At 42.5% G+C, this 13,356-nt stretch overlaps 1 protein-coding gene across 2 annotated transcripts in view; it reads left to right on the top strand.

The window, feature by feature from the left end:
• LOC306818340 (receptor tyrosine-protein kinase erbB-4-like) overlaps positions 1-13,356 on the top strand; it is a 212,555-nt gene that overhangs the window by 1,522 nt on the left and 197,677 nt on the right. Inside the window, exons 2-3 of one of the 2 annotated variants that reach the window (XM_079335888.1) lie at positions 361-551; positions 8,755-8,884. In XM_079335888.1, coding sequence (XP_079192014.1) covers positions 361-551; positions 8,755-8,884 — 321 coding nt within the window. Of the gene's footprint in view, positions 1-360; positions 552-8,754; positions 8,885-13,356 lie in introns of those variants that run through there. The other variant, XM_079335889.1, reaches the window with a different exon arrangement.

Genomic DNA, 13,356 nt, shown 5'->3' with positions numbered 1-13,356 from the left:
CCAAACTTTGACATTTATCTGCTACAAGTGACTGCACAGATAAATTCCCATTTTATACCAAATAGAGATTTTATTACAAATCACTGCAGTCAATTTTTTCCATTTGTCATACTAGAATGAAAGTAAAGCAGTACAACTTTCACGTTTCAGCTTCTGAGTGACGTCAGGAAAACATATCTGCTGTGTGGATATGGGGAATTCTTTCCCTACACCAGCTATAGACCTATACTTTTTCACACCCGTGAGTAAGTACATTTATTTAACAAAAAACGACTACTATAATGCTTTATCTCTGTCTGTCCTTATGTACATTATCACCCCAGACTTTATAAAACCCCCTCTGTGCGTTTACTTCTCCAGACCACCAGGGCAGTCATGAGCAGCGTGATCAGCACTGGCACTGCGATGAACGGGGCGAGGATGCCAATGGGCGGGTCGTGGAGGAGCCGCCCGGACAGGGCGCAGTCGTGGAAGTAGACCCGATGAACCTGCATGAAGAAGCGATCCACTATCTGATTTGGCCAGAAGCAGTCCACCCTCAAAGCCACCTGGTAGGTGCAGTTTGTAAGACCTTCGTAGAGCCTGTAGAGGGCGACAACACACTTTTATATCTACCAAAACAAATCCCTCAAAAAAATAGATATCTTTTATCTATCTCAGTTACACAATTAAAGAATTGCAGCCACTTGTGGTGTCTTTGAAACGTCCTCTTTTAGTCTGACACCAGAGTAGGGATTCCTGTTGGTCGGAAAATAGGCAAACAAGCGTCTAGAGTTACTCATGGGCTTATTGCAGCTAAATTTAACTGCTAGGTGGACGAGGGCCGGAGAAATGGAGACGCATACCAACAGCATTGCCCCATACCAGTAGAGATTCTGTTCCTGGTGGCTGCTGTGTTTAACTGCATAGCTGAAGGCCGACTGGGCAACTGGCCAGAAAGCCACATAAAAGACCTTACAACGATAACTTTAGTCTGAAATAGCTCCTTCCAAGGGTTGTACCAACCGTTTAATATATTACCCCCCTTTCTTATTTAAATAACAGCTGAATATTATAAGGTTACTTTACAATTTACAAATGCTAGTCTGATGAGTCAGTCAGAATGTGAAGTGGCTTGTAGGTGACACAACTCCATTTTTTTCATGCCATTTAAAGTTACAACACTGGCTCCAAAATAGTGATCTCTGGGCCTCTCTTTAGCTCCTCCTCTAACCTGGAATTTCATTTGATTTAAGTAAATCAATTTGAGTTACTTCATTATGGGCAAAACATGTAAGTTACAAACATGGAGTACTGCTTCAGGTCATGATTAAGGATTGGACCTGTTTGAGTAAAAGTTCAAGGTTAAAGCCAAGCCCATTGACTTTGAAAGTTGTTTCAGTCGTTGTTTGCAGCAATGCAAAATGCAAATGATGCAGTCTTGTTCAATTTTGACTCGTAATTTGTTTCTCGAGTCTCACACTAATAAGCATTTCTCGCGAGGGGAATGAAGTTTCAAGAAAAGCTGCAAACAAACACAGTATCTAGTGTCTATTAGTGAGTTTTCAGACGCTATTAAAGGAATAGCAAAGATGATGTTTGTAATGATTTTTACACATGTAAGTTTATTTGAGAATTACAATGAGAAGGATATCTGAGGAATTATTCATACCGATGAAAACCAATGGTTAAAATGTTTCACTTAGAGAGTTTGAGAGCCTCTTCTTGGCAGACATTGTTTGGACTGTGACAACAGATCTACTGTATGATTCTGGATGGCATACAATGACACATAAAAGCGGCTCTTACCTGAATGTCAAAGTGACTGTCGCATTATAAAAAACAGCCTCCCCCCCATGTGTTGGACTTAATGAACAGATGTGAGTGTTTTTATTATTTCCCACTTGACTAATTAGAATTATTCAGACTGTGATTGATACAGGCTGTCAGTGTAAACAGCAAAAGAAAAATAAGAACAGAAGCCAGAAATGACAGACTGCAGAAAATAGAAGCAAACCTCTCAATCAATTTTCACCAAATTTATTAAGTACAGAAGCTCGGTCGTTGTCTCAATTAGTTAACTTTAGGTGACGTTAAACACTTAAACATATGCTAGTAACGTCACATATGTTGCAAAACGTATGTATGTACTGCATGTATATGTCAGTAATTGCTGGTGCCTCTACGTTTCAAAGTGTGAAGCTTCAGGTACCCACTTGAGCTCATTTAGTTGGTTCTTGCTTCACACGCTGAGCCAAAGGCTGGTAGCCTGTTCATACCAGGACGTGTGAAACTAAAGAAGGAACTGACAAAGGTTGCATCATATCTTCTACAAACTACACATCTCATCTTTAGGGTGAAACTAGTTTTAAAAGGTTCCCAGGTTGTGCTTAAACCAATTTGTCTTACCTCTGTGATTGCCTTTTGGTTTCTCTAAATTGGTCTGCATTCACTCAGGAGGTTTATTTGTGTTTCTGTTTTATATTCATCATGGTTTATTTATTGGTTGCACAGCCAGGTCTCCAGTGGACCTTTACTATGGCATCAAAAATTGTTGCTTGGAGTTTTGTGACGCAACTGCCAAGCCCACTATGTGCCAGTGCAGATTTTTCTTTTTTTTGTATTTTTTTATGGAGAGTTACAAATGCACACAGACACAAAAACTCACACTACCACCAATTATGTGCTGGACCAAGAGGAGGAGAGTGAGCCAGGAGGGAAATCACAGTTTTGACAGCATCTTCTCCTGCGGGCCTCCTGTCTGACTCATCGTCTGACTGCCAGTATTTGGAGAGAGCACCGCTCAGAGACACAATCTGCCACAAACACACAATATAATGTTCAGCAGAGGCACTAAAAAGGCCGTGACCGTGCGATGAGACTGTTGAAGCATGGACTGGAGTTTGTGATGGCCTTAAGGCAAACAGCAACATTTCAGATAGCGTCAGGGCAACATATTGTGGGTAGCATAAGTCAAGGCTCACAACATTATTCTAACATAAACCACTTGTCCTCCGGGGAGAAAAAAACTTGCGATGCTTACAAACTATTCTGTGTGCTGCATGTAATGCCTTCACAGAGTGCAGAAGTAAGCCAGAATACAATCTAACAAAAGAAAAGAGCTAACAAAGTTATTGGAAGATCCAGTCCAATACTATACGCACTGTAGGTGTCGGCCTGTTTTAGATGACGAATTTACAATCTCATTTGACCTTATTTATGTAACCTACCAATTTTTAGTTGCCAATTTTTTTTCTATTTAAGCTTCTGAATTTGATGTTGATAAAAGCTACCTCGCTACCACTAGAACACTCCCCCTGTGTCTCATCACAGGGGCCACATTTGAAAAGGGACTCACAGCTTTGACACAAACGGTCAATAAAGGATGAAACCCCTGAATTGGGACTCAGCGTCTTTCTAAATCATATAATTTAGGCATTTAGTATGCTCCAGTTAAAAACACCCCCCTTTGACATCAGAAATGAACTCCAAGACATTTGGACATCAACCTCATTAGCAGCAGAATAGGACCAACCTTTTTTCATAAATTAACATTTCCTTTGACTATATTGAACATGGGTAGGAATTACTAATTATCCTGGTATTTCATTTGTATCCCCACTGATAACCTTTTATTTCCATGTTGCCCTCTCTTTTTTCCGTGACCCCGCAGTTCAACTCACTCCGTGGTGTGTGGCCAGCTACACCACAGGCCGGAGTCCAGTCCTGCCATGTCGAATTCAAACTTAGCCAGGCAAAAATTGACCATCCTCTCGTAGAAAGCCCCATTACAACCGGACACCGAAGGCAGGGCTTGAGCTAAAGCAGCAAAGAGAAAGAAGGAGACAAATGAAAGAAAAGGCATCCATCAAGGTATTCATTTGTCAATGAGAATTCTTTCAGCGCAACTCGCCGATTACTTTTTTCAGCTTCGTTGTAAAGATACAAACCATTTTTCAAAGTACTGCAGGGGTTGTCTGCAGGGCTCAATTAGGATAATTAGGAATGTGTTAGTGCAACAAACAAGGTCATGTCCTGGCAATGCTTATTCCTATCGGACCATTTCTTCCTTATTAGGATGTTACTTTCCCGAAGAAAAAGATTTTAATTTGCAGTCGGATCCAAATCCCATTTGTTTACTTCAGAGATGCGTGTAAACAGCCTCTTAACGTGGAGGCAGACTGCAGCTGTCCCGCAGGACTCCAAGCTGAATGTAACACCACTGAGCTGTACGGTTAGAAAGGAGGCTTATAAGCTGGTGGAAAAGGCCGGTGTGGAACGAACAGGTTGTTTTTTTTATGATCGAGAAACACGGCGGATCTCAGTCTTTGCTGGTCTTTTTAGGGCCAACTGTGTGGCTATTATGTTTGCTGTGTCTCAGCTGTCGAGATCTCAGAGACTCAAAGGGAGACTGAATATGTTGATAAGAGGATTTCAAGAAAAATGGAGACCCCTTCAGCACAGATTTTTACATTTACAAATGGAGGCTTGAGGCGCTTGAATAAAAAACGAAGGTAATGTTTATGAGAAGGATCACACATAAACAATTGTGTTTTGTTAGCTTGTTCATTTCCGTTCCTAGTATGAGGGATGTTTTTTTTCACCTGCTGTCCATCTATTTGTTGGCAAATGCTCTCAGAGAGATCTGACATTCAAGCGTTCAAAGATGCCATCTAACTTGGCTGCCGATCAGCATTGCATACATTGTTCCATTTCCAGCAAAAATGCTACAGCGCTGCTATGAGTTTACAGTTTGAAGACATTTTGAGTAGAGGAAGAACCCATAAGTTTTACTAGTACCTTGAATTATGCCTGCAACTCTAGAAAACAGTAGGTATGGATTAAAAAAATAAAATAAAAAAAAGATACCCATGGGTATGAAACGATCTTTCAAGCTCAGATGCCATTCATGTTTACCCAGCTGCTGTGCTGCTACAGCATGAGAAGCTCATTTTCACATTCTCACTTTCATCTCGGGGTGAAAGTGAATCCCAGTGATAGCAGCTTTTGAAAAGAGGAAAGTGCAAGACGCATAAGATTCCCGTCTTTATGCACACCAGTGCTCCCTAAACACCGCCATTTGAAAGTGGTCCTCGGACACCTTCAATCGAGAGTCCCCACTTTGTCTATTAAACCGACACAACATCTGGAATCCAGCTGCTCATAGCAAATCAAGAATTACTGTCACTGATGTTTTAAGCTCTTTTTAAAGCAGGTGTTGCATCAGGCTAAATTTTGTGCGTTATGCTGCTGAAGAATGCTAGTGCAGTGCATTTCAACTGCAATTACAGAAACACTTTGTAGGAACTTTGCAATTAAAGATTTAACAGATACTCTGCTAATGTTTTAAGACTTAATAGCATTGAAATGTAATAAATTCAGCTTTAACTCTATTAAATGCACAACTATGTTTATATTTATAAATACAATAGATCAAGTGTGACAGAAATGTGACAATTAATTCTTCAGTTATTTCAATTTTGATTAAGCTTTTTTTTTTGCTTAAGTTTATTAAACTTTTAGAATCTTTGAGAAAGACACATCAAAACAAAACATCAAAAACCCAAACTTTAAATGTATACTATATGAAAACCCCCGAATAAAATATCCCAAATTAAGTCTACAAACAAGTAACTTACAAATCACTGACACTCACCTGCCAACAACAACAGCAATCCCACTTTGAGGAGTGAAGTGCTCTCCAGAGCCATGCTCAGCTCCCTCACTGGAGATCAGCTGCACATATCTCTCTCAATATTCCTTCAGTTTTTCCAGCCAAATCCACAAACGGCACCAAAACATTACAAACAAATAACACCAACGTGTTGTTTTCCCTTCAGCAAGAAGGCGGCAACTGTGTGTAAAACTACCCCCCCCTTTGACCTTGCACAGTGGCCGCCTCCTTCCCTCATCACAGCCCTAATCATAGAAGCTCTGCCTGACGTCTGCCATCTGATCCGGTCAGAGCATGGAGCTGCTCACAGGGGACAAAACAAAGTCAGTCAACAAATATAGTAGACAAGGAACTTAATACATGTAAGCGTCGTGGCTATAGTCCTCTACGAGTCTGACCTGTGGCTCCTCACCCGCATTTCATTACCTACTCGCTTGCCCTGATTTCTGAATCTATCGGCTATCTCTAAATCAAGGCATACAAATTCAATGATTTAGAAGACTGACACAAAGGAAACATGTTTCTACACCCTCTCTCTTCAAAAACATAATTATTGCAGTTTGAAAATGTAGAATTGGTATTCCATGTTCTTTAATTTGCATTGTTATCCTTGCAGAGGCCGAGTGTAAGATATCATATCATAGAGCTCATTACAGTTTTTAATCAGAAGCCCATTTGTCACATTTTTCTTTTTTAATACTACGTCATGGGTTACTTAGATTAATCCCTTTTCTGTGAGCCATTCCAATCAAAGCTGACTTTGGACTCACACAGGGAGCCATTTCACAACACACAGACACGTGTCACACTCATATCAGTGCAGATCTCCCGCTCAGCTCTGTAATGTCTCTAATTGAATGTTTTATCTGCAGATTTCTGGACAGGAACGAGAACAGAGTGACGTTCATTAGTATTCTTAAGGCTGCTCTGCGTTGTGCTGCCACCCAGTGAGGCTGCCTGTGCTGCTGTGTGTGTGAGACAGAGACTAATCCCTGAGCTCACATAAATGTTTTTATGGATCTCGTGTTAGATCATATACGGCATTGACTGAACGCTGGTAAAATATATTCCCCTCTAGCGTATATTACTGGATATCTTCTCGATATGAGGCTGAGAAACAGTAAATGTGACAGCGAAGTGAGTTGATGCAAAAGGTCTTTTTAAACATACAAGTGATATTTGATAAGCTTGTGAATTGGGTTTGCATTGAAAAGGATTTGACTTGATAGATTGATTCACAAAGGTTACTGGAGTTGCTCTTTGAGATGACATTCTTTGACGAGGGTCATTTTCTGAGAAGGGTGCATTGGTGTCCCATTGAAGTTAAGAGACAGCAGTGAATCATCTTGTGTGTTGACACTGTCCTTATGTCTGTAGTCTTGTTTAAGCTTTAAAATCCTCTCATGTGGTCTAAAGTCTCTATATCCTTGAAGGCCCCCTACTGGCCTGGGAGCCCAATCAGTTGCCTGCCTTACCTGGTGACGAGCAGGGCCCCTAAGTGCTGTTAACCCCCCCCCCCCCCAATATTTAGAAAAGGTATGCAAATATGCATGACCAAGCACTCTGCTACCTTTTCCCCGAGGACTGAAATATAATTCTAGTTTTAATAAAGTGAAAATTCCAACAAACAACCTCCTGCATCTCAAAGGAGACATTTTTCACCCTTCCCCACTTTCCCAGAAAAGTGTTAATGATGCTCACTGAGCAGAAACAAACACTACACGTTTTGTTTCCTGACACCCTGCAAATAACAGCCCCATAACTCACTTTTTAAAAAAAGTGATGACTTGGCCTTGAGTCGTTTATTCTGTCCCGTTTGTTGAATGCCCAATCTCGTGAGTATACTTTGTGAGAAAAACACAAGCTCAAATGTTGTTTTACGTCCTTGAGCAGCTTTATGATTCATGCTGTCTGAGAGGAAAAGGGCTGAAAAACAAATAATTGTACCCAAATTCCCCTAGAGGGCAGCAGAGGACACAGAATAAACCTCGTTGACACCGTGGGAATATATGAAGCAGCATTTTCGACTCTTTGGCATCTCTGCCTCCAAAGCAGTGAGGTTATTTTGCTAATAGAGCCAGTTTATGGCTTCAAATCCCACCTTCCATGCACCACAAATCTGAACCTCTTTGTCCTCCAGGATTTTTTTTTTTTTCCGTTGGTTTTATATTTCCACATCAAGTCCACAGAGCAGACGAGGGGACACTGGCTTGTAAAATGAGCGGCCCTGAAAATGGTATATTGCTGGAGCCATCCCGTTCACTGCAGGCCTATTAGAGTGGCATCATCAAAGTTTATAGGCTGTACTTTCCTGTCCTGGGTATTTGCAGAGGCTGAACCTGCTTGCACCAGGTTAAACTTTCTCTTACTGTAAGTCTGCATATTCAATATTCATAGTTTTGAATGAAAACAACTACTTTTAAAACTTAGTACATTTACGGAATATAACAAGAAGAACGTTTTCTAAATTGGGAATGAATATGCATTAATGGAAACCATTTGCTGTGATCAGTGTATGAGACGAAAGAGCTGATTTCTGTGTTTCTTTTAAAGCCCACAGGTAGCAATTGACACTCCTCAGCTCCCAGCAGGAAACCAAAACAAAATCTGTTCCCGACAGGTGCATTGACAGCAGCGCTGCCGCCAAATAACCAATCAGGAGAGGTGATAAGTGAGGTGGGCGGACTTCCAAAAAAATAGACAAAAAGCTCCTAATCTTTTTGGGATGGCCGATTTAATTCGCTCAAGGAGGTGCCAGTCACGCCACGGAGGCGTGTTTAAGACCCCTCCAACGTCCCAGCGCACACACGCGCGCACTCAACCTCCCCCCACCCCCCCTCACCCCCGCTCCCCCCCCAAAGCCACCGGCGCTATGGCAGTGTGAGGAGTAAATGGCTCAGAGTATCTGTAGTGGAAAGCGACCTAAACACTGGTCTGGGAACTGATAAACAAACAACAACAGAGGAAAAAAACGCGGCGCGTAAAAGCTCTCCACAGGCGCACGGAAACTGTGCCAGCGCAGTCCAAGAAGCCAAGAAGACTGACGTTATTTTCTTTTCTCCTTTTGGTTGTTATGTTTTGTGTGTTTGTGTGTGGAACAGCGAGGATATCTTAATTGGACATGTGAGTTACGGGACTTATCAAGACGAGCAGCCCCTTTTTCCAAGATGAAGTTCCTCGCCTGCGTCCTCGTCACTTTGGCGGTGATTCGACCGAGTACAGCGCAGTCAGGTGAGTGCTTTGTTGAGCGTCTTTGCTCCTGGGTCTTTCGGTCAGGTCAGACGAAAATCTTGCCCAAACTCCCCTCAGGAATCCACCCGATTTAGGCACAAACCTTCACGATTTAAGCTAAATTGACACCGTGAGTTTGCTTCATGGCGATCTGCGCCAACATGTAACATCTGTACTGCAAGCGCTTTATCACTGGCACAAACTTAACACAACTTCATATCCAAACACGCTGGTTCTGATATGAATTATCGCAGCGAGACAAAAAAAAAAAACACCTGCAGCACAGCTCTGCGTAAAAAATCTCTGACTCCCCTCCTCACGTTTGCTTTAAAAAAAAATCACTTTCCTTGATGTTTAAGCCCATCCGAGATCGGACCAGAGACATTTTGGAGCGCGGAATCCACTGAGCTTGTGTGTCTGACGCGATAAAAACGTTCGCAAAGGCACATCTCCGTTTAGAAATCTTTGTAAATTCACTGAACGACTTCTAATAGCACCGCTCCTCACTGTGCCTGTTTCATATTGTACTCTAAATATGAATGAATGCGCTGTCCTTTTAATTTAAATCCCTTAAGGGGGCATTGACAGAGCGAGGACCGCGGCTGTTTGTGCAGATTTATTTGAATATCGCTCGCTTGCACCAGTGGCACAGTGTGCACCCCTAACTGTCTTTGAATAATTTAGATGTAGCAGATATACTGAGGGCTATACAGGCAGTGGGAGGAAAAAAAACAACAACTTTCTTTCATCTTTAGGACCCCTGTGGTGTCAATCCCAGGATGAAAATCACTTTAATGTGCCTGCAGTAATCCCATAAACACGTGTGATGTGTCCCTGCTACTCAGGAGCCAATTAATGTAGAAGTTAATGACATTTTTATTTACCTGTTTACTGTGTTGTAATTTTCCTGAGGCACCCTGCAGGATATTTGCAGACAGTTATGCTGTGATGCTGCAACATGTTACAATAAAGCTTGCTGGGTGATATCTTTATCATGATGCTGCATATTAATCTGGGCACATAATCAAGAGAGGCTTTAAAAGTTAGGCTGATAAACTTTTTTTTAATGGTGCTTTTATGAACTGTAATGTGTTTCATAGGTATTCGGTTTGGTTTGGAGTTAAGTGTAAGGTCTGCCTTGGAGTAGTGTCAGATGCACTCGCATGTTCATATTTAGTGATGCCAGAATAACTTGATGCCAGAATCGTGCTTCTTAATTGATATCATGATTTTTCGGCAAAGAATGCAAACGTAGGGAAAAGATAACGCGTAAGTGGATACACTGAAGAGTGGATGTTTGGAGGGGAAGTTTGGCAATCGTCCATCCTCTTGGAGTCCACGAATAGGATTCCAGGACGCTTTTCTCCCCTCCACCGAGGACAGGTTGGGATTTGGCGCAATCTCTGGTGGTTAGTGGTTCCCAGGCCGAGCTTGACAAACGCACACTTCCCTCCCCGCTGAATGTGCTGTGGATCTTGGATCGTGGATGGAAGGTGCTGAATGCTGCCTTTTAAGCAGCAGTGGATGGATGCACAGGGTGCATTGGTGTCAGTTCACGTGAATGGGGAAGAAAGAGCGGCACCCTCCTTGGTTTTATTTATTCTCTATGCATACACTCCCATCCAAGATATTTGTGATGCAAATTCAGCCCAAGAATCTCAGCAATGCCTCTTGGGAAGTTCATTGTGTGTGTGTGTGTGTGTGTGTGTGTGTGTGTGGGTGTTAGTAGGTGTAAACTGTGGAGATATCTGCGTGCTGTCCGTCTACTATTCTGCTCCCTTTCACATAATCTCCCAGTCCTTATTGTGGTTTTAAAATGTCATACACAGTGCAATAAATCAGTCACACTTAAAGCTGGTATCAGGTTGGAGTATGTCAAGGCTAGATATGTTCACTTCACTGCTGTTTAACATAGTGATAGAATCTGTCAGTGAGCTCCTGCAGCAAGACAAATGTCTGCACAATTCCTGCCAGTCAGCTGGTAAACACTAAACTGTGTGTTTGATGCGCAGTACAGCCACACGTGTGCCAGAAATGGAGGTGTTCACACCGCCAGCAGACTTGATTGATGTTTAGCTCCAGTCTGAAAGATTGTTGGCAGTGTGGCAGGATCATGGTGGCTTAGTGTACAGGCTTGGCATTCTTTGGAGTCAGCAATCTTAACATTGATACAAAATTAAAACAATGACTGGATCTTATTCAGAGTTGAGGAACGACCCAAATGATGCTCGGTTATTGATGGATAGGATTCGAGCTAAGATAGCATGTGATTGATCAATTCCGGCTTAAGGCGTTAGAGAGTGATCATTCAAGTCTCAATGAATTAAATTGAAGTCTCCGACTTGGTGGTTTTATTGCCTCCCGCTACATATTAGTCTTGAATTAATTCGCTCTATGTTTTGGATATGAAAATGGCAAAGATATATTTGTTAAAGTTTCTCACAGGCAAGGGGCAATGCATTCAAAAGGCTTGTTGCATTCAGCCTCACCAATCTGCACATGTGAGGCACAAGTTTCTCATGAATTATTGGCATTAAGTTGGAAAACGATGTTCGAAAGCTTTAAGATATGAACTAGCTCCAAGCTACCTCTGGTGCAATACATCATGGCAACGTTTATGTTTAATATTGTACCCGGTCCCTTTACAAATAAAAGTAAAAAAAATAAATAAAAATCCCGCCCCAAAATCAGATGATCGGCGATGAGTTCACACTTGTCATTCTTCAATCCCAAATTTTTGGAACAGAGTACATTTTGAGCTTTTGCTTGCTTGTTATAGAGTCAGATTGGTTTCACTAATTATCTGCTGATTGTGCTGCTTCTCCGTTTTGGTGGGTGCAAGCGGTTGCTGATCCTAAATTCTTTTAATTCCATCTTCGTCCGAAGAGTGGGCTTACGAGACGTCTACCAGAAAGGTCTGCAAACGCTTGCATGATTGGTCAAAATACTCGAATGCTTTGTCCGTCCCCTCTGTGTTGGAGAAAGGTCTACAGTCATGTGTTAAATCCAGATGTCTTCCGATAGTGCGATTGCTTCCAGTCCGTTGATTTGCTTTGAATGTCTTGAGAAGAACTCTGCAAAAGGCCAAATCAAAGGAATTCTCTTGAATAACTGATTCCTCTGCAGAGCTCGTCGAGGTGAATCTTTGATATTTAACTCTGCCGGAGTGGGATCCTCCTCCCTGGTTTTTGATTCCTGCTAAAAAGACAGTTCAGCTTTGACAAAAACGCTCATCTTTTGAACCTTTTAAATGAACCTTACACCAGTAATTTAGTCATTCTCTGTGTGGCTTGTCTTGTTTGTCTGCTTGCCGAAAGAAATGCCTGAAACCTTACCATTGCCACCAGCTCCTAGATGTGTACGAAACTGCTGCAGCATTTTGCACGTGTGTGTGTTTGGGTGACATTTAAAGACGTGCTCTCCTGTGAAATGACTGGGGGGGGGGGGACACACTCGCTGAATGCCAGTATCAAATTACTGGGCGTCTGTCAGCTGGCACACATGGTGCTGGCCAAGGCTTTGTAGAAGACTGACTGAAATGAGAATTTATTACAAGCTAATTAAGCTTTTTTTTTTTTTTTTTTGATACCATCAGTCTAGACTGCGAGGCCTTTATTTGACAGCATGAGAGATGAGAGAGGTGAAGGAATTCAATCTTGCTCTAAATTAGTCAACATAGCTATCATAACTTGATATCTGCCAGGATTAACTCTTACCAGGCCTTTGCAAGTAGACGCTGGTCTATGTAAAGTCATCAGTGACGGACACTGTGGGGTATCTGTGCATTTCTATAAATACTCAAAAGAATAAGAATTGCAGTTCAGTGAGGACGACATTGAGGTGTGAGCTGTTATTTGCTGCCTTTGTCACAACTGCACAGTCTCTGAGGCCGCAAGGGAAGCCTTAACAAATGACTGTGTGCGACGCGCGGGGGTGATGGAGCGCTTTCCCAAGGCCTGATCTCGCCGTGCACTCCCTCCCGTGGTACTCGCCGTCTGAATCAGCAGTCTGATAATCATCCGCGCGGGCCGAGACAAAGATGATGCTGTTCTTTCTCCGTCTCCTCTTCTCATGCTTCTGAGCAAACAGCGATCCACCGACGACGTCACGAGCCCGCTTGCCTGACATTTTCTGTGCCGCTGGCTGTACAGAGGGGCCTCTGTTCTTGCGAGTTCGCGAACCGTCCAAATATTTACATGCGGAATCAGAACCGCACAGCATGGGAAGGAAAACATCCAAGTCTTGGGTGCAAAGTAGCGGCTTTATTGGCTTCTGTAATCATCCCCGAGCTTGCTTCTTGGTCCGCCGTCGTCTCCGGCGCTGTTTGTGCGCTTGGCAGGACAGACTTTTTGAACCCCCTCCTTCTCCCACTCCCTCTTGTGCCTTTGCTTGCCTAATGATGAGCAGGGTTGGCTTTGGTAGTGGCTCGACGTCTTGTGCCAACTCCTAGTGCGAGTTAGATTGGCTGGTCG

Source organism: Symphodus melops, assembly GCF_947650265.1.
Source record: "Symphodus melops genome assembly, chromosome: 23".
Taxonomy (NCBI): domain Eukaryota; kingdom Metazoa; phylum Chordata; class Actinopteri; order Labriformes; family Labridae; genus Symphodus; species Symphodus melops.
The sequence above is the reverse complement of the archived record's forward strand: the minus strand, read 5'-3'. Positions and strand labels throughout refer to the sequence as shown.